At 37.6% G+C, this 21,220-nt stretch overlaps 1 protein-coding gene across 2 annotated transcripts in view; it reads left to right on the top strand.

Annotated features, from left to right (window-relative positions):
- unc5a (unc-5 netrin receptor A) overlaps nucleotides 1-20,393 on the top strand; it is a 194,511-nt gene extending 174,118 nt beyond the window's left edge. For both annotated transcript variants that reach the window (XM_015350036.2, XM_015350034.2), the window contains 4 exons: nucleotides 5,232-5,381; nucleotides 8,361-8,525; nucleotides 11,259-11,437; nucleotides 14,178-20,393. In XM_015350036.2, coding sequence (XP_015205522.1) covers nucleotides 5,232-5,381; nucleotides 8,361-8,525; nucleotides 11,259-11,437; nucleotides 14,178-14,343 — 660 coding nt within the window. In that variant the 3' untranslated portion in view covers nucleotides 14,344-20,393. The remainder of the gene's footprint in view (nucleotides 1-5,231; nucleotides 5,382-8,360; nucleotides 8,526-11,258; nucleotides 11,438-14,177) is intronic.
- The last annotated feature ends 827 nt before the right edge of the window (nucleotides 20,394-21,220 follow it).

The following is a 21,220-nucleotide window of genomic DNA, read 5'->3' as shown; positions in this document are numbered from 1 at the left end:
ATGTGTTACATTTCAAGCAAGCAAACAGTTTGTTGACAAACAGATAAAATGAGTGTTAATTGAATACCCTTTATATATTCACAGACTCTGGTGGACATGTAAGGGATGCATTAACAGAATTAAGACATTAAAAAACTTTTAGTTGTGACTATCTGTATCGTACATCTATCCATATGTTTTATTTTTTTAACTTGTAGACTGTGGGGTTGGCATCTTGTATCTGAAACAAGGTTATTTGCTAAATTATGTATTGTAATAAGTTTTGTTTTCTAAACCATTTATTGTAGTATCTTCTAAATTTTATTAAACACAAGCCTCTCAAGAATCAGTGGTTATAATTTAGTAGTGAAATAAGTCATTTAAAATGTAGGGGGGCAATACTTATACCCAAATTTGTATTTATTTCATTTGTAGTAGGAGAAAGTCAGTCTCAGTTTGACTACCACTGACAGCATTGTTTCATATTTAGAAAAATAAATGTCTTTCACAAAAAACAGCCCTATTCATTATGAAATCATTTGTATTTGTGTGTATGTATGAAATTGTTTTCTCAAAAACAATTTGTCAAATACACAAATGTCATTAAAGACACAGATGAACAGTGAAGTACAGTTTTGTAGGTGAATCCAGTTTAGCAATGCAACCCTCAGAAAACTGCATCCCATATTAAAATGCTACTATGATACAACCAGAAATTGTAGATTACATCTCCAGTACTTAGTGACTTTACCACCATCAAGCAGCAGACTTCAAATTTTCAGTTGGCACATAGGGTGGAAATTTGATTTTTAGAGGATATTATTTCCAAAATAAAGAGCATTTACTTGTGTGGACCTCTGTTTAAAGTCTTTAGGGGATAAATGTCATACATTGTGTTTCAGTTGCCTTTCAGGTGAATTTCATTGTGTTCCGTTTTTGTGCGCCATTGTCTAGCATTCCACAATTAGCTGCAGAGTATGTTATCGAAGCACAAAATTTAAATTCAGATTGCAATCTGGTCTGATGATGGCTTTATCATATCGCTGTGTTCCCTGTGGCTTTCTTTGACCTGTTATGACTCCCCTAATTTGCAAACAATTGTAAATTCACTTTTATCACACAGTACAGATTTCCTGTTTAAGAATCTTGTCGTCTTGTAGAAGGTTACCCAGAATTAACAACTACATAGAGACCTAGCAATAGTAGTATTATGTAGGTAATGTTTATACATAAGCACTTTATCTTTAAAGGATTGCAATGAGTGGATCCTGACCTGGCTGGCACAAGGCAGGACCACACCTTGAACAGGATGCCAACCTTTAACAGACTACACACTTACACACAGACTCATACATACAGGGGAGGCAATTTTGAGATGGCAGTTACTGTGAGACTGTAGGAGGAAACCAGAATATGCAGAGAAAACTCAAGTGGACCCCAGGTCACAGTCGAACCAAGACCCAAGAGCTATGAGGCAGCAGTGATAACTACCACGTCACTGTACTTCCCAACTATACAGTATATGTGAATAAGGAAATGTGAAACCTTATTCTGGCTTTTCTTGTATAATTGATATTCTAGGCTTACTTGGTCTGCTTTTTAAAGATGAAATCAAAAATGAAAACCATTGGCCGTCATCTGACTTGGATCACTAATAGTGTGTCACAGACACAGTCACCTGTGAACAATAACACCTGAGGAAAACCATTACAGTATCTTTCTGTGCTTCTGAACCAGAAAACAATGTGCTGTACAGGTACAGGTGAGCCCTAATTCAAAGACCTCTTTGAGGTTTTTTTCAGCAATCCAGAAGAAAAGGTTTTTAGACTCTCCTGTGCAGTCATCCTCAGTCAGGTGCCAATTGGAAAGGTCGAGCCAGACAGAATCACTTAACCCAGCCTCATTCCAAAAGAGCACGCATGTCATTTGCCTCATACTCTGCCTGTTCCCTGATCATCAGAAATCCTGTTTTGGAAAGCGGCTTTTTCCTTGGTAAAAGCAAAGGACCTGAGAGTTGTTGTCTAAGCAGTGAATTCTGACTACCATGCTTCTAATCCTGTTATCTGAAGCTATAAAGCTGGCACCCTTGTGACTCAGACAGAATAAATTTAAGCAGTTTTTTTTCTTCATATGTCCCTTGTTTAACTTTCTTTGGAAGCAGTAGGAGCAGTGTAGTCTTGGCATAGCCGAATGTGCTGGAATTATTAAGTCATACTGTACATCTGTCTTACCTTCACACAGTGGGAATAGCAGACCACATCCATTTTTCCATCTGTTTTACTGCTTTATATACTTTCTGATTTACTGGCTATGTTTCCAAATATTGCCATTTTAATTGCACAAATGATGTTGTTGTTTCAAGTGCAGACACTAGCATTCAGTGTGTTCATGGACATCTCAAATGATTGCGTCTCATATAATTACTCAAATTAAGGTAATGTTTGCCTCATTATAAGATGCCTCAGAAACCTTCATTCTAATCTCTCAATGAGTATTTTGATTAAGTAAATAGACACCCATTGTTTGCAAAGAATACATTGTGGTTCCTTTGCTGGACATTTAATAGACAGGACTGGCAAAGTACAATCTGGGTTAATTCTTGAGGGTAGTGCTCAGTGGTGTACTGTCAGAGGGCATTGGCAAGACCGTCATCTGACGTGTGTTTGGGCAGAAACTGTATGTTAGAACCCCCAGACTTCAGTTTACCAAGAGGCTTTTAGAGAAATTGGTCAAAAACCTTTCTCCTTAGAGATTAATGGCTTCTTGTGCCATGTCTTACAAGGTTTCACTGCTATGTGCCACAGAGAAAACTCAGTTAAGTGTAATAAATCAAAATAAAATTATGGCAAAGCATAGAAAAGTTTCGCTACAGTGCATTAAATTGTGATAGAAGCCACAGGAAACTACGACGAATGTGAAACAGAAGTGTGTGAAACTCTTGGGAAAACAGTGAAATTACCAAGCATTTATCTTTAGTAAGCCTTCAAACGGGATTGTGGAGTTGTGGCCCTGACACACAATTTGACATGTATTACTATTTTCTTAGTTCAAGGCAATTTACTGTCTATATTGATAGAGATTGACTGGCAGATCACAACTTTGCATCCAAAATGCCTAAGTAGTCTATGATATAAGACGTAGAACATTAGTCATTCTTTGACTAATCAAATGACAGTATATCACATTACAGTCGGAAAAAATATGGACCTTAATCTTAACTGTTGTATTAGCTTGCCACCTAATAAAATTAACCGTATTTAAGCACTTAAAGCACATTGTAATACACTGAGGCTGTGCCACAAGCCTGAATTTTATGCTTCCTCCTTAAATTGTCTAAGATTGCTAATTTGAAAAGAAAGAAACATATTAACCACACATTGGTATTCACATCCCCAGTTATTCATAATAGGATAATTGACAGTCTCCTCTGTTTTCCGATTACTGGCAGCCAGAATGGATCTGTGAATAGGTCATGAATTAGTCCTAAGTCTGTGAGCATCAATTTGCAATGCTAATGGTATTATTGGTACAAAGGAATAATTGTGTGGTGGAAGAATCTGAATTAAATATTACATTGTGGCCTGCAATAAAAAAAAAATCATATTTTCCAACAGTGTTTAATAGAAGGATTCCTAACAAAAGGTTTAATGTGATTGAAAGTTTATTGTCTCTGTGCCACTGACTGTCTAAACCAGGGATTGGCTGGCTCAGTCCTCTGGTTTCATTGCTTCTCTGATCTTAATGACTTTATTGAACAATTATTTGGATAAGAAGATGAATCCCTCGTTTTTCTTAGGTCTCAATCTGTTAATTGAAAAGCATCTGTAAGACCTAAAGGTCTTCCTCCCTTGAGGATCACTGCTGCTCTTCCTTGCCCTGCACCTTTTCAGGGGAATCAATGACCGTAGTGTTTAATTAATTCAAGAGTTTGCAGACTTGGTGAGCTAGGTCAGTCATTGATACCACGGCCTTTCAGATCAAGTGAATGCCAGAGAAAAATCTAAAATGTGAAGTCTTTCTTTTTCAGATTATTCAATCACTGTAAATAAACTGTTGTTGGGCATTAATACTGAGCATCCCATCTGCTCCTCCAGTAGCTTTCTTGTGCAATTGAAATCCCATCTTATTGTCCCGAAAGACAGAATGCCCACAATCAAATCTAGATTGAGAGTAATTATATTATTTAAGAAACGTAGAGATTCCTAATAAGTAATTAACAGGTTCCTTACTATATTAATTGAAATCAGCCTGCCCCAAACACGTTAAAAGGAGCATAAAATTGAATCATTGAATCAAGAACAAAGATTAGCAAATTCCTCATTCCAACAAAATTAGACCCCTGTTCAAGTGCTTCCACATTCTCATGGGAACATCTAACTAAGCATATAGCAATTATCAAAGCACGCTTCACTGTTTAAGCTCATGTTGTTTATTCATATTTTTTTACTTTGCAAGAATGCTGAATTTCCAAGGAGGCGAACACATTCACCTTGGTAACTTCTGAATAAAATTAATAATAATACCGTTTGCTAACACCTTTCAAAAAAAACTCACAGAACGCATGAAATGCCCTCAGTAGACTGGAGAGATCATTAGTATCGTTTTATTTTTGTATTGCCAAAAGAGAAGAACTTCTGGTCCTGCTTAAAACTATAGGCTGCAAATTTCCAATAAATTGTAACTTAATGCCACAGGGTTGTTACTTAGATACCCTTATGTGCTCCCTCAGAATCCCAATCAAGATCACATGCAAAACACTACATTTTAAGAAGGTTTACTGTAGTGATTGTATAATTATTTTACCTTGAAAGAGGTTAACCATTTTGTCAACATCCTGGCCTTTCTAAATCCACCCATTTAGGACATTGTTGGTGAAAGTAAGGAACATCCCTATCCAGTAACCCACTCTGCTGCCCCAGTTTGATAAGAGATGATATTGATTAAATGACGATCATCATGAACACTGACTGTATGATTGAAATTATTTTGATGTCTGATAAAATGAATGATCACAGAAAAAGCGACATTTAACGGCACTGAAATGTCCATTCTGTTAATGTTAGATATTCCAAATAATACCTTCCTTTCCTGAAGTGGAACTGTTTGGTTTGCACGCAAATGAAATTTCTTAGAGATTCATGACACAGCAGTAACCACTGCAGCGTGAAGCTCAATGTTATAGCTTGTGAATGGTTTTCCCCGCGAAACCCTAAGCGCACAGTTTAACTCTTCTGTTTCTGTGTTGGTTGCAGGAGGTGATGCAGCTGGAGAAGCAGCTGGGCGGACGACTTATTGATGAACCTCAAGTCCTTCTCTTCAAAGACAGTTACCACAACTTGCGTCTCTCCATCCACGACATGCCCAGGGCACACTGGAGAAGCAAGCTCCTTGCCGGGTACCAGGTATGTTACCCTTCCTGCCCCTACTGCCCCTATTCAACCCCTGTTGCTCCAGGGCCCCGAACACACACAGCCCACTCCCTTGACACTGTAGAACTCAGCCACGACAAAATGCTGCATGTCTGCCAGGGTATGACACTAGATTTCACAGGGGGGTGGTTGAAAGAAAGGGAACACAAGCCTGTTACATTAGCAGCTCTCGTTAAGAAGATATGTCTCTTTGGATCATAATGAGATGATCACATGCTGAAAGAATTTGGAGATAACAAATTCTGAATGCGTAGCAGAGTGAAAAATGTTTTTTTGTAAGTGCTATTGGGCAGTAAACACAAGTCTCCATTTAATTTCTGCGGGTTAGGTTAAGTGATTTAAATGGAAGAAGCAGAATTTAGATGTGCCCTAGATGTGCTATGTTCAAAAAGTGAACAAAGCACAAAGGCAGCATAAATATATAGATAAGAACATTTATTTCTGATGTAGGAGTTAAAGCAAACATTAATTGCAAAACAACCCTTCCCTTCCAGGGTCTATATACCTGGAGTTTACAGTACATTATGAAGATAACTGAGAGGGGGAAACCTGGCTTTCTACTTAGAAGTGTTTTTCATGTCTTTTTCTGAATTGTAATTCAAAAGTGATCCTATTCACACAAAATAGGAAAGACCTTGGAGTACTGGAAATTTCTATCTTGGCAAGGTTTATTTTTTACACAGGTAACAGTTAAGGTCTATAATGTATGTTTTTCTTTTTTTTTTTGTACTGCTTGAATGATCCATATAAAAAAAAATCAGATTGTGTTTGAGGAGGTAGGCATTATATTTGCTTAATAGCATTCCTGGCCTTGGTTCTATGCTTCTATTGCCTTGAACTCAAGAGAAAATTGTATGTGACCTGAAGCTTAATATAGAACATGAAACAATTATTCTGGTAGTGTCGCTCTTAAAATGTAGAGAAACATTTTTGGTTTTTAAAAGGAGAAAGCTGACATTTCTGAGTTTTATTACTGCCCATTAGATACATGCAAATTAAAGTGACTTGGATAGGAAAGGAAACGTGCAGAACAAAGCCTTCTAATCCGTACGTCAAGCCCTGTCCCATAAAATCAAGCTGCTTTTTTGCGTAAACTTATGAAATGCCTAATGCTAGTGCAGTAACCTATTCTTAGCAAGAGCAATCAGCACATTCTGTAGAAATGCCTTTGATTCCATTGAAAGTGTTATTTTTTCTTCTGGCACTGTGCACAAGCATCGCTTATCTTAAAGCTGCAAATTTACTCGTTGTGCTCAAGCTGAGTCCTGCTGACAAGAACAATAGCTCCCCCTGTTGATCCTCTGCATGGTCTCGCATAAGCTTTCAACTTTATTTGTTCTTCAGTCTGTTTTGGTTGTTAAATAAAGTATCATATGCAGACATTTGGATATGTTTTGCTGGATGATAATGAAGTTATCCATTCTCCCCAACTGACCTGGGAGGTGTTTTCTCATTCTCTTTAATAAAAAGAGGAACTTAGGCTTTTTTATTTGAAAATGCAAGGAATGTGAGCAAGAAGGGGAATCAGATAGGAATGTTACCATAATTGCTTCAATCTGTTGTTGAGTATTTGGCTGAAAGAATCACCCTTGAATGAGGAAGGCAAGAGACCTTTCCACTGTGGGAAAAGTAAAGCTGAAGTGTCCATCTTGGAACAGTTTGCCTAGATGCTAGTGAGAAATAAGAAATTGTGTCTCTTCAATTTTCTTGTGCATGAATCTCATGTGTTATAAGCATATTTGGCACTATTGTGTCTCAGAGTAAAAGACATAAATGCAGCAAATTTCTCACATTTTGATGTAAATGCATTTTTGCTCTGGCTGCATGACATTCACAAGATGTTCTGAAAGCCTGCCAGAAAACAGCAAAACATCATAACATGGCAAGTGTCACTTGATCTATGCAAATCTATGCAAGTGATTAATTTAACCCTGTAGAAATGAAAGGAACCTGCCCTTAACTAATCAGTCAACTGTCATTGTACTTTTCAACCTTGCACTCAAGTGTTTACTCCCAAATCTGCATCTTTTCAGCTTTCATCAAGCCTTTTTGTCATCTTGGAGGTAATCGCTTCACTCAGTGGTGTCGGGTCTCTTTCAACACTTCAAAACAATAGTACTAATGATCACTGTCTCATTCTCACTTACTAATAAAACTAGCGTAGACTTAATGGAAAAACCTGTATGACACTCGGCGTGTCATAATGCCTCACTCAGTGAAGAGTTTCTGTAATTAAAGATGATTTGAGCTGAGTGTCTCATTCCTAACAAAGGACACAAGTGCTGACCTTAATCTCTAAATTTAGTGTAATTTGCATCATTCCAATCCAAGTTAGTGCAGGTGGGTAAAGTTGGAAAACATGAAATATGCATCATATCTTTACTCCCTCTGAAGATGACATTCTCCATTTCTTATTGCTAAAGGGCCAACAGCTCTCGTACCTGTTATCAACGTCTGGGGCTTGGAAGCAGACAGGTGCCCCAAAAAATGAGAAATTACTTAGAATTCTGTATCTTTATCTTTGAATATTTGAGCCTCATTCCAGTGAATTAGCAATTCCCAATTTAAATGTAAAATATGAAATACAAATCTGACATTTGGGTAGAACATTTTAAAACAATAATTCCCTTCGATGTCTGTAGTGTATAGTGTGGATTGCAGTTGTGCTAACTGTTCCCAATGATCAGGCTTTTTGAGACAATAAACATTTCTCTCAGGTTTCCCCTCACACTATTCCTTTACCCCATTTCCCTGTAAGTTATGATAGAGCACTCCTGGTGCACAAAAACAATCCCCTGGAACAGTTTTATTTCTTGCAAGACACTATGGATTACTAATGTCCAACCAGCAAACGTCATGTGCAGTGTCCGCATGGAGAACCCTTGATCTGAAGCTGCAGTGGATGGTGCTTCAGGCTGTGTCTAAGTTCTACCTCATGCGTTTCTTCTGAAGGAAATCCCCTTCTATCACATCTGGAATGGCTTCCAGAGAAGCTTGCACTGCACCTTCACCCTGGAGCGACTCAGCCTCAACACGTGCGACCTGATGTGTCGGCTCTGCGTGTGGCAGGTGGAGGGGGAGGGGCAGAGCTTCAGCATTGACTTCAACGTCGCCAAGGTAACGGAGGGATGCGGATGCCTGCTTGAAGGCGTTTCCGTTTCTTTTCGAACGGATGCCTGAAGTCCGTTCGAGTTCTAACCTGTACGATTAAATCAGCATGACGTGTACTCACACGACAAGGACGTAGTGAAACCGGAGTCTTTTTATGAGAGGACAAGGGTATTTGTTTTTTTTCTTCCAAGCCCAAATTGGACACAGCAAAACCCCACATGAGGTGTTCCATGAAAGAGCAGACTTTAAAGACATCCACAAAAAATATACAGTTGTTGTATTTGGTTGTATAAAAAGGACTCTGACATAATTTCTGAAAATAGAAACAATAAGACATCATGTAGAGCTCAGTGACTGCGATCCCTGTGTTAGTAATAGGGTTTAGGCCAGATAATCTCTCTGTTAAAACTCCCAGATTCTCGTTCTAGTGCAAACGGCAATAGCTTATTCTTTCTTGATGCTCCACTGGTGATGTAATTAAATCCTAGACATGACAAAACAGATATAAATGCTGTGAGGTTGCAAAGTGTAGGATTTCAATAAATCACCACTGGTGCATTAAGGAGAATGTGGAGAGAATTATCGTGTTTAACTTTTTTTTCCATTTCGCCAACGCCAGATACCTTTCAGCATGTAATGGCTTACAGCTGAGAGAAAATCCAACCAGTGGAACAGCGGCTATAAAAATAGGTGTCGGCACAATTATGAATGATGCTTCAGAAAAACTGCCAGTTTGCTGCAGTCAGAAATTTAAAAAAGAGGCTGAATCCACACAAGGTGATGTCCCCTGTACCAATGTAAGGTGGACTAAGATTTGCACACAAAAAAACAATGTTCTATTTTTGCAAATTGACTGAGGTGATAACATCTTTTTCCTTATGCCTGCTTGTTTTTACAAACAATAATTTCCACTATATAAAATGTCCTTGATTGGAACCCTTAAACTACAATTCCTTATGTCAGCATAGTCAGTGTGCTTCATGCTAAAAATATTTCACTTTTGCATGTATGGGATTACATTATATCATCATCTCAGTCCACCCCAGGATATCTGAAAGAGTAGGATGTGCTGTTTCTGCTTCCAATGAAATGTAACTCGTGAAGCACCGTGAGTGCTGAGTACTGCTGTGCTATGTAATTTGTCTCCCCCAAAAAATAGCAAAATAAAAATACCTTCCATTAAGAGAGTGGCTTATTGGGGTTCTAAAACATTGACTGCTTTATAGTATGAGAGCCCAGACATGTTCTGTTTAAAAAGTCGATGGTTATTTACTGCTATCGAGTCATTACTAAGTAATTACATTGTTATTACTCAGCACGGACACCATTCACTCACATCAAAGGTGAAACTGTACAATTTAAGATTGTTTTTCTGCGCAGTATAAATCGCCCACAGACATTTTAAAGGTTCTGTTAGCATTAGCTTGCGTCAGAATTGTAGCTGCCAGCCCCCAACTTTGACCTGGATTCAATTTTCTTTATTTTGATCTGGCTTCCAGCTGGAAATAGTTTGGAAATTGCAGGTTTCCTTAGCTAGAGGAGAAATAAATGTATCTAAAATATATTTTGGTGTTGATTGATGGGCGGTAGACAGAAGTGATAGATCTAATTATATAATGAATATAGAGATAAAAGATATACTGAATACAGATAAGTGGATGTGATATCATAATTCGATTAATAGGAAATGTAATACCGTTTCTGAAGATCTCATCATTTCACACTGGAAGTATGATGAAAGCTGCTGTCTAGCTGCCTCTCCTCACCTCAGGCATCCTGCTGCTTCAACGAGTGGGCTGATGAAACTGTCCTTCAGTTGCTGTCACTGTCCTAGCTGATACAGCTCAGCTACAACCTCGCCCGGTGTCTGCCGGGGGTGGTTTGCTTTGGATAGCGTTTTTTTTTTCCCCCTCCAAAAGCCAAACAGCCTTTGATTGACGGCAACAGTTTTCTTCCCCAAAATGAGCTTTATCCAGATACAAGCCTCCTTCGGCTGTGTGTCTGTGCCAATCAATAACACAGCACTGCGGAATTCCGATTTCCTGCTTTCCCCCAGCTTCATTAGTAAAAAAGCTATTTAACCTTCTGGTCTTTTAGTCTCTGTACTTATTTATTTTACATCTAAGATTGGAAAATTAATATCCTCCAGGGTTTAAAAATGAATAATTAACTTCTTTTTCCTTGTCCTGTTATTTCCTACATTGTCAGTCCTCTGATTTACTGCTTTACTGTGACTCTGTTGCAGTAAACGGTGAATTTTGCAGTGTTACTGCAGGGTTCCTGGGTTACTGCACGTCCATTTGACTGTTACAAGACTGCACAAAACAGCAACACCTGAGATTTGTTACACGGCCACTTAGTTGCGACCTCTTCTGAAATGGACTTTTTAAAGAAATGTGGCAGGGGTATTCCCAGCATGGTGTATTTTTAATTTAAAATATCAGATACCAAAACCTTGCGGAAATTTTCAGGAGGAAGAGTTGATGTGGTAGAGTAGGTGGCCTGTAAAAATCAAATTTTCAAATATTTAAAAAAATACACTGTACAGGATACTAGTAAATTGTCATGCCTGTCCCTAAGGACTGATTGTGCCTAACTGTAATTCTTGCCTTTTTGTAACAGTTGAAGTTTAACTATCCAGGACTGAGCGCTCGTAATAAAGTCATACAAAAGGGCATATATACGTTCTTAGCCTGCTATTTCATCTTTCTCTCCCTCTCTGAATCTCTACGTCTACAGGACAGCAGGCCCGTGGACGCTGACCTCCTTGGTTTGGACAATAGCGCTCCTGCCCTTGCCGGCCCCAGTGCATTTCAAATCCCTTACCTGATCCGACAGAAGATCTGCAGCAGTCTGGATGCCCCCTGCCCACATGGAGCCGATTGGCGATTGCTGGCACAGAGGCTCCAGCTTGACAGGTACAGATCAGCCATCCAACTGCTTCACATGGGTTTTGAGTGCCTCCCAGTGTACTGTTGGGGAAAAAAGAGTGGCTCCACGCTTCTTATCCATCAGTTTCATTTTAAAATCCCTTAAAACTATCAGATGCAAACCTAAACCCATTGCAGTCTGTTGCTTCTTACTGTAAGAGTTCACTTCTTACATACTGTAAGAAGACAGTGTTGAGAATGCAGTTGTGTATAATATGTGGCAGCAATGTTACTACCTTGTAGCCTGAAGTGTTTGGATCTGAGAAACAAAGTGCAGCTTGGCCAGGTCAATACTCTGATAGGAGATGTTGTTAGTTTTGATGAACAGTAGGAGACCCTCTTCATTTTTGGACCAGAATTTCCATTCCAGTGTTCCAGTAAGGAGACTGGAGACACTCTGCTGTAGCAGGTACCATCCATCACATGAAATGTGATCTGAGGTCTTGACTACCTTGGTTATATCCAAGGTACCTGTAGGCACTGTTTGTAACAGTAGGGGTGTTATCCCTCCATGTCTTGGCTAAATTCCAATGTTGGTAGAAAATCTAAAACCTTCAGAATTTTTTCTCTTAATGTAAATGATGAATTATTACTTGGTAAATTTCTCCCTTCTCCACCTGATCTTCTGTGTACTGAGGCTGCTGGTGCAAAATGGTCACCATATCTCAACCTGGTGTTAGTTGTGGGATTCTTTAACCCAGAAAGGAAAAATGCAAGTGAATTATTATTATTATTATTTTAAGAATTTCAGAATAAAAAGAAGATAACTGATTTGTGAGATGTGAGCAATGATATTGTGATAAGTTTAATCAAAAAAAGAGTCAGAAATGTAAATGTGGTAACCCAAAAACAGTACGCAGTTGGTTAAATGCGTTTCTTGGAAAAATAAAAAGTTTGTTACTTATGCGTCGCGTAGTGTATCAAGAGTTAGTGGATATGCCGACAGGTAGCTGTAAGATTCCCATTATGCTCCAGTTAAATCCTATTTCTGGTTTTGCTGAAGGCCTTACTACATGTTTCTAAGCTTGTGGCCTCCAAAACATATCTTCTTAAGTACAGAGGTCTGGATAATTAGGCTTGTGAAGGATTAAACAGTTCTGCTGTGGGAGTACTATCAGCAAAGCCCTGATGTTCCAGCTAGAGATATGACATTTAAAGACCTTCTCAGCCTACATTTCATTGCTTTAGATTTGAACCACATTACTTTTCAGATTAAAAAAAATGTTCCTGCATGTGTAATCAGATGTACATTGTCTATCTTGTCTCCTGTTTCACATTACACAAATGCAGTATTTACAGGGTGGTTACAGTTCTTTTCACCCTGTATGACGTTGCATTTCTAGACCACCACAGCTGGGAAATGTGATTAAAATGATCCAAAGACATAAGTAAACTAAGGTCAAGAACTTTCTTGTGCCGCATCAAGCATGCCGCTCTTTAAAGGGGTGGGACAAGCAGTTTCCTTTTTCTTGGTAGTCTACAGCACTCTGTATTCACTATGCTGATCAGATTTGCTTGTGAAAGCCCCTCCATCCCTCACATGCTCTGTTTTAAAGAAATAAGGTATTAAAATATTTTAAAAATCGAAACCAGTAAAGAGTGTGCCCTGAATATTTTCTTCAAAAGCATCCACGATGCTTGCTGTATGAGGAAGAAACAGTAAGGTGAGGATGTACAACGTGAAGGTGATAAATAAGAAAGATGAGATATGGTGCCTGACTCTTCCCTGCCAATGTGTAAAATCTAAAAGAAAATGCCCTCAGAGTGCTTTAGACTCCAGTAGAGGATCCAGATTTGCCAAGCAGCAGGGCAGATTTAGTGTTGTTTGAGTGCTTAGTTTTAGAGTTATCTTGTGGGGTTGCCAGGCTTGGAGCTGCTGAGAATGTAATGGAATAACTGTGTTGAGTCCCCCCCCCCCCCCCCACAGTAAATACAGCATGTTTGTAAAAGAGGGAAAAGTTCATTCATTTTTCTTTTGTGTAAATAAAACACAAATTCTGGCTAGTCTGACTTTTTTCCATTTTATTTTTTCGTACTGAAGCAAAGTCAGAGCAAATCGCATTGAAACAATGAAAGAGCTTTAGACATTTTATGAACAGGAAAAGGCCATTAGATCCAACAGACCTCGCTAGTCCTGGTTCAGTGATGTCAGAAAGTATCTCTTAAGATACCAGGGAGTTTCATTTCCAAAGCATCAAATGAGCTGCTGGCTGGGGTCACTGTTTTATTGATATCGATCAGGTGTGTGTTCAAAAGATCTAAGCTAGCAATATAAAAAGGTTCCAGTGTACCTGAATATCATGGCAGATGAATCAAATTGGTGCATCATTTAGAAGCAGTCATTTGTCCTGTTCCCCAAGCCCTTGTCTTCTCATTTTCAGGTTTTTCTTTTGTTTAATTTTAATAGTATGTTATGTTCTCTAACATATGGGATACAAAGCGTGCAAGGCAGCTAGACCCCGACTCTCTTTTTTTAATTGTCAATTATGTTCTTCAGTACCTTAACATTCCTTCTAATGACATCCGCAGGATATGTCAGAATCATTTTTTGTAAATTTCAGTGCATTAGGATGCTAATGCAGTCTAGCTGTCGAGAGGGACACAAACAAAATTTGCAATGAAAGCACCACCGAGGCCTTGGAGTAACACCATATTGACTTCAGACTGGGAATTCACGATAATGGTCTTTTAAAAGCGTCTAACTTGTTGTTTTTTCTCTGCCTCACAGGCACCTCAGCTTCTTTGCGTCAAAAGCAAGTCCAACATCAGTGATCCTGGACCTGTGGGAGGCTCAGCACTTCCACAGTGGGAACCTGAACCAGTTGGCAGCTGTGATGGCACAGATAGGCAAGCAGGAGGCCATGATCTTTCTGGTGACGGATGGAGAGTGTTAATTTTTATATAAGACACCCGGAGAGATTAAGCCTGGGCTTTGTGTCTTTTGCCTGGGTTTGGGGGCAGAGGGAGAAAGTTCCTACCATCCTGGCAAGCAGAGGACAGGGCCTATCTCCTGTAAGAACCGAATCCAGCCTAAAACCCACACGATTCAAAACAGCACCACCAAGCCTCACAATGTAGACTGTGTTGTTAATTAAGCATGATCATCCCTTGGAACAATATGCGACTTTTTTTCCATTTGCTTTAAACCTAAGGAATTAACACACAAATTCAAGATAAATTTCACACAGCAGGAAGATTTGTACACTTTTCACCAGAAAATGGAGCTTAGTTAACAATACTGAACAATAGTATCACCTGATCAAGAAGTAGATCTCTTGAGCATAATATCCATCTCTGTTAAGAACCACATGAAAGTGAAAGTAATGTTTTGCAGCGTGAGGAGTGGTTGAGTTGAGTTTTGCTTTCAGCAGAGGCATTTGTGTTGAGATTTCTAAAACCAATAGCCAGTGGCAGCCTCACTTTTTAATCTCAATGCCTTGAGGAGCTGTGAATCCTGCAAGATTCTGCAGCCTAACAACTCTGCTGTAAAGGATTTGTAATATGTTTGACTTCTCCCTTAGCTGTAGGTTCATTTTTTACTAAAATTAACAAATTTAAGCACCATTTTTAATATTTGAGTTTTGCAAAAAAAATAATTAGATATAGATATACATGGAAGGTATTTAATATTTATCGATTCTGTTTCTCTTCTTTCTTCCAATGTGAGGACAATGAGAGCCTGGCAACTCTCTGGAATTCTATAGGGAGTTGGCTTCAATTTGTTTGTAAAAAGCAATGATCTCTTGGAAAGAAATTGCTAAAACATTTAAATAGGAAGCTATGGCATCTCTCTGTAAATATCAGGAGGGTATTGACAAATCTCAGAATCCTTTTCCAAAAATCCAATACCTAGAATATAGTACCTGTTCTTCTCCCTCAGCCTCTGTCATGGAATTAATGCTTGATGGCAATCTAGTCTGTTCTCTAATGCCAGCATTTAGATTTAAATTTAATATTGTTGTTACTTTATCATCCATCTACTGCATTGTGCCTGGAACAAAAGACAAACAGTAATGTGCATAATTTGTTAAGTAGAGGCTATGGGTGGAAAAGAAAAGGGTTATGGATGTTTGCTAATGAAGCGATTCTAGTCGTATCCTTAAAAACAATGAATAGCAGCACAAAGCCTGAAACAGATCTGACAAAACATTCAGATGAAAAGCACTCGTCTTGTCATTATTTAATTTGAACAATGCTATGTTTCTTTGTTGCAGCTGTTTTTATTTAATTAAATGACATTTAAGCAAATACATTAGTGGTAGAAAATATTAATTAAAACACAATGCAGGGAAATAATTACAAGCAGCTTTAGTGCCCTTGCTGTTGAATGGTGGTTATTTGAAGTAATGGTTTGCAGTCTGGCTGCCTGCCACCAGCAACCTGCCACTTTTTTCATTAATAATTCTGTGCAAACCTATAATCTCTTTCATGTGCTTCTTATGTCATTAGAAGTATAGCTAATCTTAGCCCATATGCTTTGCAATTATTTTATATAATGGGCTACTTTTGATTTGTACAGAAGATACATGAACTGCTGTCAAAGTATGTAAGATTTGTTTAATCTTTTACAAACCCGAAGGAAGGAAATTGTGTCTCTGCTGCAGCTAAACATTTCGGGGTCCTGTTTATAGTAACCTAGCTCTGCTTTTCCTGTTGGAGAAGGGCACATTAATGTTCTGTGCGCATCCGTATGAGTGTGAGCATACCCCTGAGATTCAATATTTTTCATCAGCCACCTCTGGAAAATACAAACTACAGTAAAATAGTAAAAACAGACTAAAAGCTTTGTATCTTAAGAATGTGCTGTTTGGGGAGGTTGTGTACGTTTTTCCAGCACCCTCCTTTTTTGATAACTACGCACACACATTCTCTCGGACAAAAGATACTCTACGATACTATAGGCTGAACTTCAATACTTCAACTTCAGCACTGTTAGGGCACACACTTTTGTAAGGGAACTTGCAAGAAAATGCACTGGGAATATTTGATTGAAGGTAACCATAGCCATCAGACCTCTATTTAAACAATCAGTGTTAAGTAATGAAACACCCACAGTCCTCTTGCAGGACCTCCGAGTCCATTTCCGCTTTAAATCCACGTTCTAAAAGATTAGTCCTTTACACTTTTAATAGATTGTGCCTTTTGTGTATGAGTTGAGAGAACTTATAAAGTAATGGCAGTGATGACACATTGGATATACTCAGCTGGACTGGATTGGATATTCAGTTTCTGTTGCTGCCACAATTATTCTAAGCCGCTTGTTAGTAGCTTAATACTGTACCACTACCACTGAATATCTTTCACATCTTCCCGAACAACAGAATCACTCTATGATAAAACATCAGCAGGCAGTAACTCCTACAGTAGATGGATGGGTAAACGAATTGCCAAAATTCTGTTTATCCTATCGAGTAAAAATGGGGTCAGAAGAGATCCGATGTCAGGGAAAAGAAGCTGTCTTGTTTTGACATATTCACTAACTTTCATGTGGCCAGACAGGGTATGGCCTCTGCTATGGAAAATTCTCTTGTTTGGCAGAGTCTGAAAGGTTTCTCTTTGAGAAGCTGTGTTGCCTACAGAGGCAACCGACAGCAAGCAGCTCTCTGCACTTTGTGTGCCATATGTGAGATTACTGTCCATCTGTGACGGCCTGAAAACAGCCCACAGCAGAGTGTTCATTTTTTTACTTCATTGAATGAGCTAGTATAATCTCTATTTTTATCCCAAACTTTCAGTAGGTTAAAGCATTCACTGATAGTGTGACTGGTGATGTATGATAAGCTTTAATTTAAAGCATTGGGAACAAAGGGAATTAAGTGGAAAAATGTACTATTTAAGGATTCAAAGCAAATGTTGGTATTGCAGCAATTTTGGATGCCAGTGAAGTTATAAAATGTAAAACAGATACTTTGTTTTTTACTTTTGATTTTTAAAGCTCGTACGCTATCTCTATTTCCCTCAAAGGACGTAGCAATGTTTTCTCTCTCCTTCTCTCTGAAAGCTGAAAAGGGTTAAGCACTACAGTCAATCACGAACAAAACTTTATGAAAATATTAAATTTTACATCTGCAGTCTTGAGCCAAATCCCTTAAAGCTAACACTCCTTTCTAGACCTATTTACATAATAGTAGGTTGTTTATTTCTGCATTATTGTTTGAATTTACTTGCATATAGGAGTAGTGGATTTCTTTTGGTCCAGCTGGGTTTCACAAGCCAAAAGAGGGAGAAAATTGTGTTGAAATGGTTGGAAATTGTAATTGTCTTAAAGCAAACATATCACTATGAATTATTTTACTATTTTATCTCTGTGTTGCTATTCTGTATTTTTAGTGATGAACAATTTCTTACCATTCTTACAGATTTTTAACGTGATTCTAAATTGTATTATGGACAGGAAAACTTATATCCGCCCTGTTCTACAAATGCAACTGTTCCCTAATCTTATGGATTCATACCTTGTTCATATTTCATCTGAAAATTAATAAAGAGGAGCAGGATTCCAGCAGAAGTTTTTTTTTGTTTAAATCATACCATATGTTTTGATTTATTTTTTGTTTTTAAATGCTATTTGTAAATCACAGCTCTCTAGTGTTGAAGAAAATCTTTTCTATCTTGTGAAAAAAAAATGCTGATGGTTTTGGAACTCTGTCAAAATAATCTTTGCAAGAGAAGGTACCAGATGCATCATTTTACAGACTTCTGCCAGAGCAGGGTTTAAGTAAGTCCTCTCTGCTCAAAGTTTGGTGTTGCCATTAATCATATTTGTAAAATTTAATTGCTGTGCATACGTATAAGCATTTTCTTTTAATGAGCTGTGTAAATAACAAAATGCTTTTTTAAAAAATAGAAGTATACTATCACAGTACATGTATGAGCAAAGTTGGTAACCAAAGTTTTATTATATATAACCTTTTCTAAACAAAAACATCTTATGACTAATTGCAGTTTCCAGTGATTCATTATACACTATTGTGGTCACCTCTACTATCTTTTCTAAAGTTTGTCTGTCATATAGTTATACTGTGTTTGTCATTTTCTAACAAATTAATAGGAATAACATTTTTAAATGATAAACACCACATGTGAATGATACATGGTAGTGTCTGTCATTGTTAGGCTAAAAAATAAGGATAATAAAATACAAATGACCATGCAATACAATAAAATAGTACTCCATGTATTACATTAAACTTTTTAATTTTGCAGTGGAGTACTTCAAAGCAAAGGATTTGTTTTAAATATCTGACAAATGTAACCTGAATAAATTATCTAGGTGTTTACTATAGGGAAAAAAAGTCATGAAAAACGACAGTATATCCTAGTGATTGGAGCAAAATGTGTTTTCGTTGCATATTCAGTTGTGCATTAGTCTGAAATTTATTAGAAACATGTGCTCTGAAGACTAATTTATTCTGTTTCAGTGATTGACTGTTCTGTGTCAATCATTTGAATATTTAATCTCTATATGGAATATTTCAACATCTTTCAAATGTAGCATTCTACGGAGGTTATTTATTCATTTAAAGCAGAGATCTCTATTCCTGGTCTTGAAGGACTGGTTTGTCGGCATATTCTCTTTCCAACTCAACTCATTATTGGCTTAATTAGACAATTTAACAATTACTCCTACTGCTTCAGGAGCTGGTTCATCAAAGAGAGATGCAAAACCTGCAAAAAAGACCAATCCTCCAGGACCAGAACTGAAGACTCCTGATTTAGATATAGCAAAAAAAAAGGCTGTTTGACATTATTAATGTGAGATCACTCAGTGTTTTATTAAACACTATTAGTGAAGAAAAAATCTAAATGATTATATAATAGGTGTTCAAAGCCACTACCCTGTTTTATGTCAAGAATGGCACGACAATAATTTTTTAACCAGATACCATTCCATATAAAGAACTTCTTCCATTTTCTCAGCTCTGCTAAGAAATCATTGGTGAGGTTTCATTTAGTTTGGTGAAAACACTGCAGGTCTGTATTAATTTGTGAGCTCATGACTGAAGCCCTAGGATTAAGTACTGCAAGTCTCCATAACACACACAAATGCACAACCAAATTAAGAAAACTCATTTCCATTATACCAAGCAATGTTATTTTCTTACCACTTAGATCTGCTGGATTTTCAATAACTGAAGAGAGCACTGAAACATGAAAAAGGAAGTGCTGAAACACATCTGTCTTGCTATTTCAGTAGGCTGTCTAAGAACCCCATACACCACTACCCCTAGAAAAACTGAAAAAGCAGTTAGCCTCAAAAGCAGTGGCTTGAAGGTTTAGACCGTGAAACCCTGTATTCAAACTACAGAATAATCAATGTGGATTCGTTACCAAAATTATCAGTATAAAGCATATTATTTCTTCATAAACACATACTGTATCCGATTTCCTCCTCTATCAGCCTGACGGAAAGGTAGCTAAATATTAAGGGGCAACTTGTCAGAGAAGCAGATACATTTCCTAAATGGAAAAAAACATTTTCCATCCTGTTTAAAAGCCAAGTATTTTTCAGTATGATAATTTTTAGTCTTGAACTCATTCATAGCAGTTCTGTGTAATGAATGTGAGATTTATTTTGTTCTGAAGAACTGAGAACAGATTTTTGGTATTTGTGAATGTTATTTCTTAATTCAGATGTTTATTTCCTTGCCTTTATGTAATTCAGAAATGCTGTATTTATGAAACGCCACAGCGCTTATGCAATTGTATAATTCTTTTTTATTGTTATAATTTTTCCTCTTCTGTCAATGTAAATTACATGTTGTCAAAAGTTTTGTGAAAGTCGAAAATCACCGGCTTAAGGAGGTTTTCTGTACTTTTTTGGACAATACTATGGATTTGTGGGTAGAATTTTGAAAATTCGTTTCTAAGTGCATTCAAGTATTTACTTGGCCTTATGTATATATTAAATTTCTGAAAGGTATGTATAGTAATTCAAACTAAAATGGATGTAAATAAATTATATATTGTTAAAATGTGTTCCTTATTATTTACTTTGGGTTTTTTTTTATTTAGCTGCTTATGGATAGAAATCTTTCATCTGATTTTTCTAAAAACATCCATTTATCAGTCAGATCAGCATTCTTTAAGGAATTAAAATATCCACACTTTGAGCTTTAATTCTTGCTTTAATTCCAATTCTAATCTGAATTGCTTAATAACAAGATCAAGAGTAGAATTAATAGTTTAGGTCTTCCATCTGTTCTTAACACAGCCCTACAGGATTCTAGCTCTTAAGGACTGCCGTTGTCCAGCTCTGGTCCATCCCTTCAACAAAGAACTGTAACCAGTAGAAAAAGCACAGGACTTGTTTTGTAATAAGGTAGAACCTCACCCATCCTAAAGGACCAGAGTGTCTACAAGTCTCTTTAACAGCACTAGCACCAGAAGAGATGAGAATTTGGTAAACTGGCCTAGTGAAGTCAGTAATGAGCTTAAGTTAACAGTTGAGCTGGAATTGAACCCCCTTAGCTTCACCAACCCTATAGGACCTGAGAACAGGACCAACCTTGTACAGAGTTGGGCAATTCTGTCTTAGAACATGAAGTTGCAGGAACTGAATCCTTCTACCATGTTACTGAAGTGATTAAGCATCAGTTAAGGATCAAGCCAAGGTGCTGAAGACCATTTAAATTAATTAGCAGGAAAGAAGACTTGCAAAGGTCTACCTCTGATCCCCGTTCATAAAAGTGCTGCAACAACTCGAATTTTACATCCTGAATTGTAGAATCATTATTTTTTTTTACTATTGTTAAAAAAAAGGGAGACTAA

This window comes from Lepisosteus oculatus, chromosome 11, assembly GCF_040954835.1.
Source record: "Lepisosteus oculatus isolate fLepOcu1 chromosome 11, fLepOcu1.hap2, whole genome shotgun sequence".
In the NCBI taxonomy this organism is placed as follows: Eukaryota; Metazoa; Chordata; class Actinopteri; order Semionotiformes; family Lepisosteidae; genus Lepisosteus; species Lepisosteus oculatus.
Note: the sequence above shows the minus strand (reverse complement) of the source record. Positions and strands in the feature narration are given on the sequence as shown.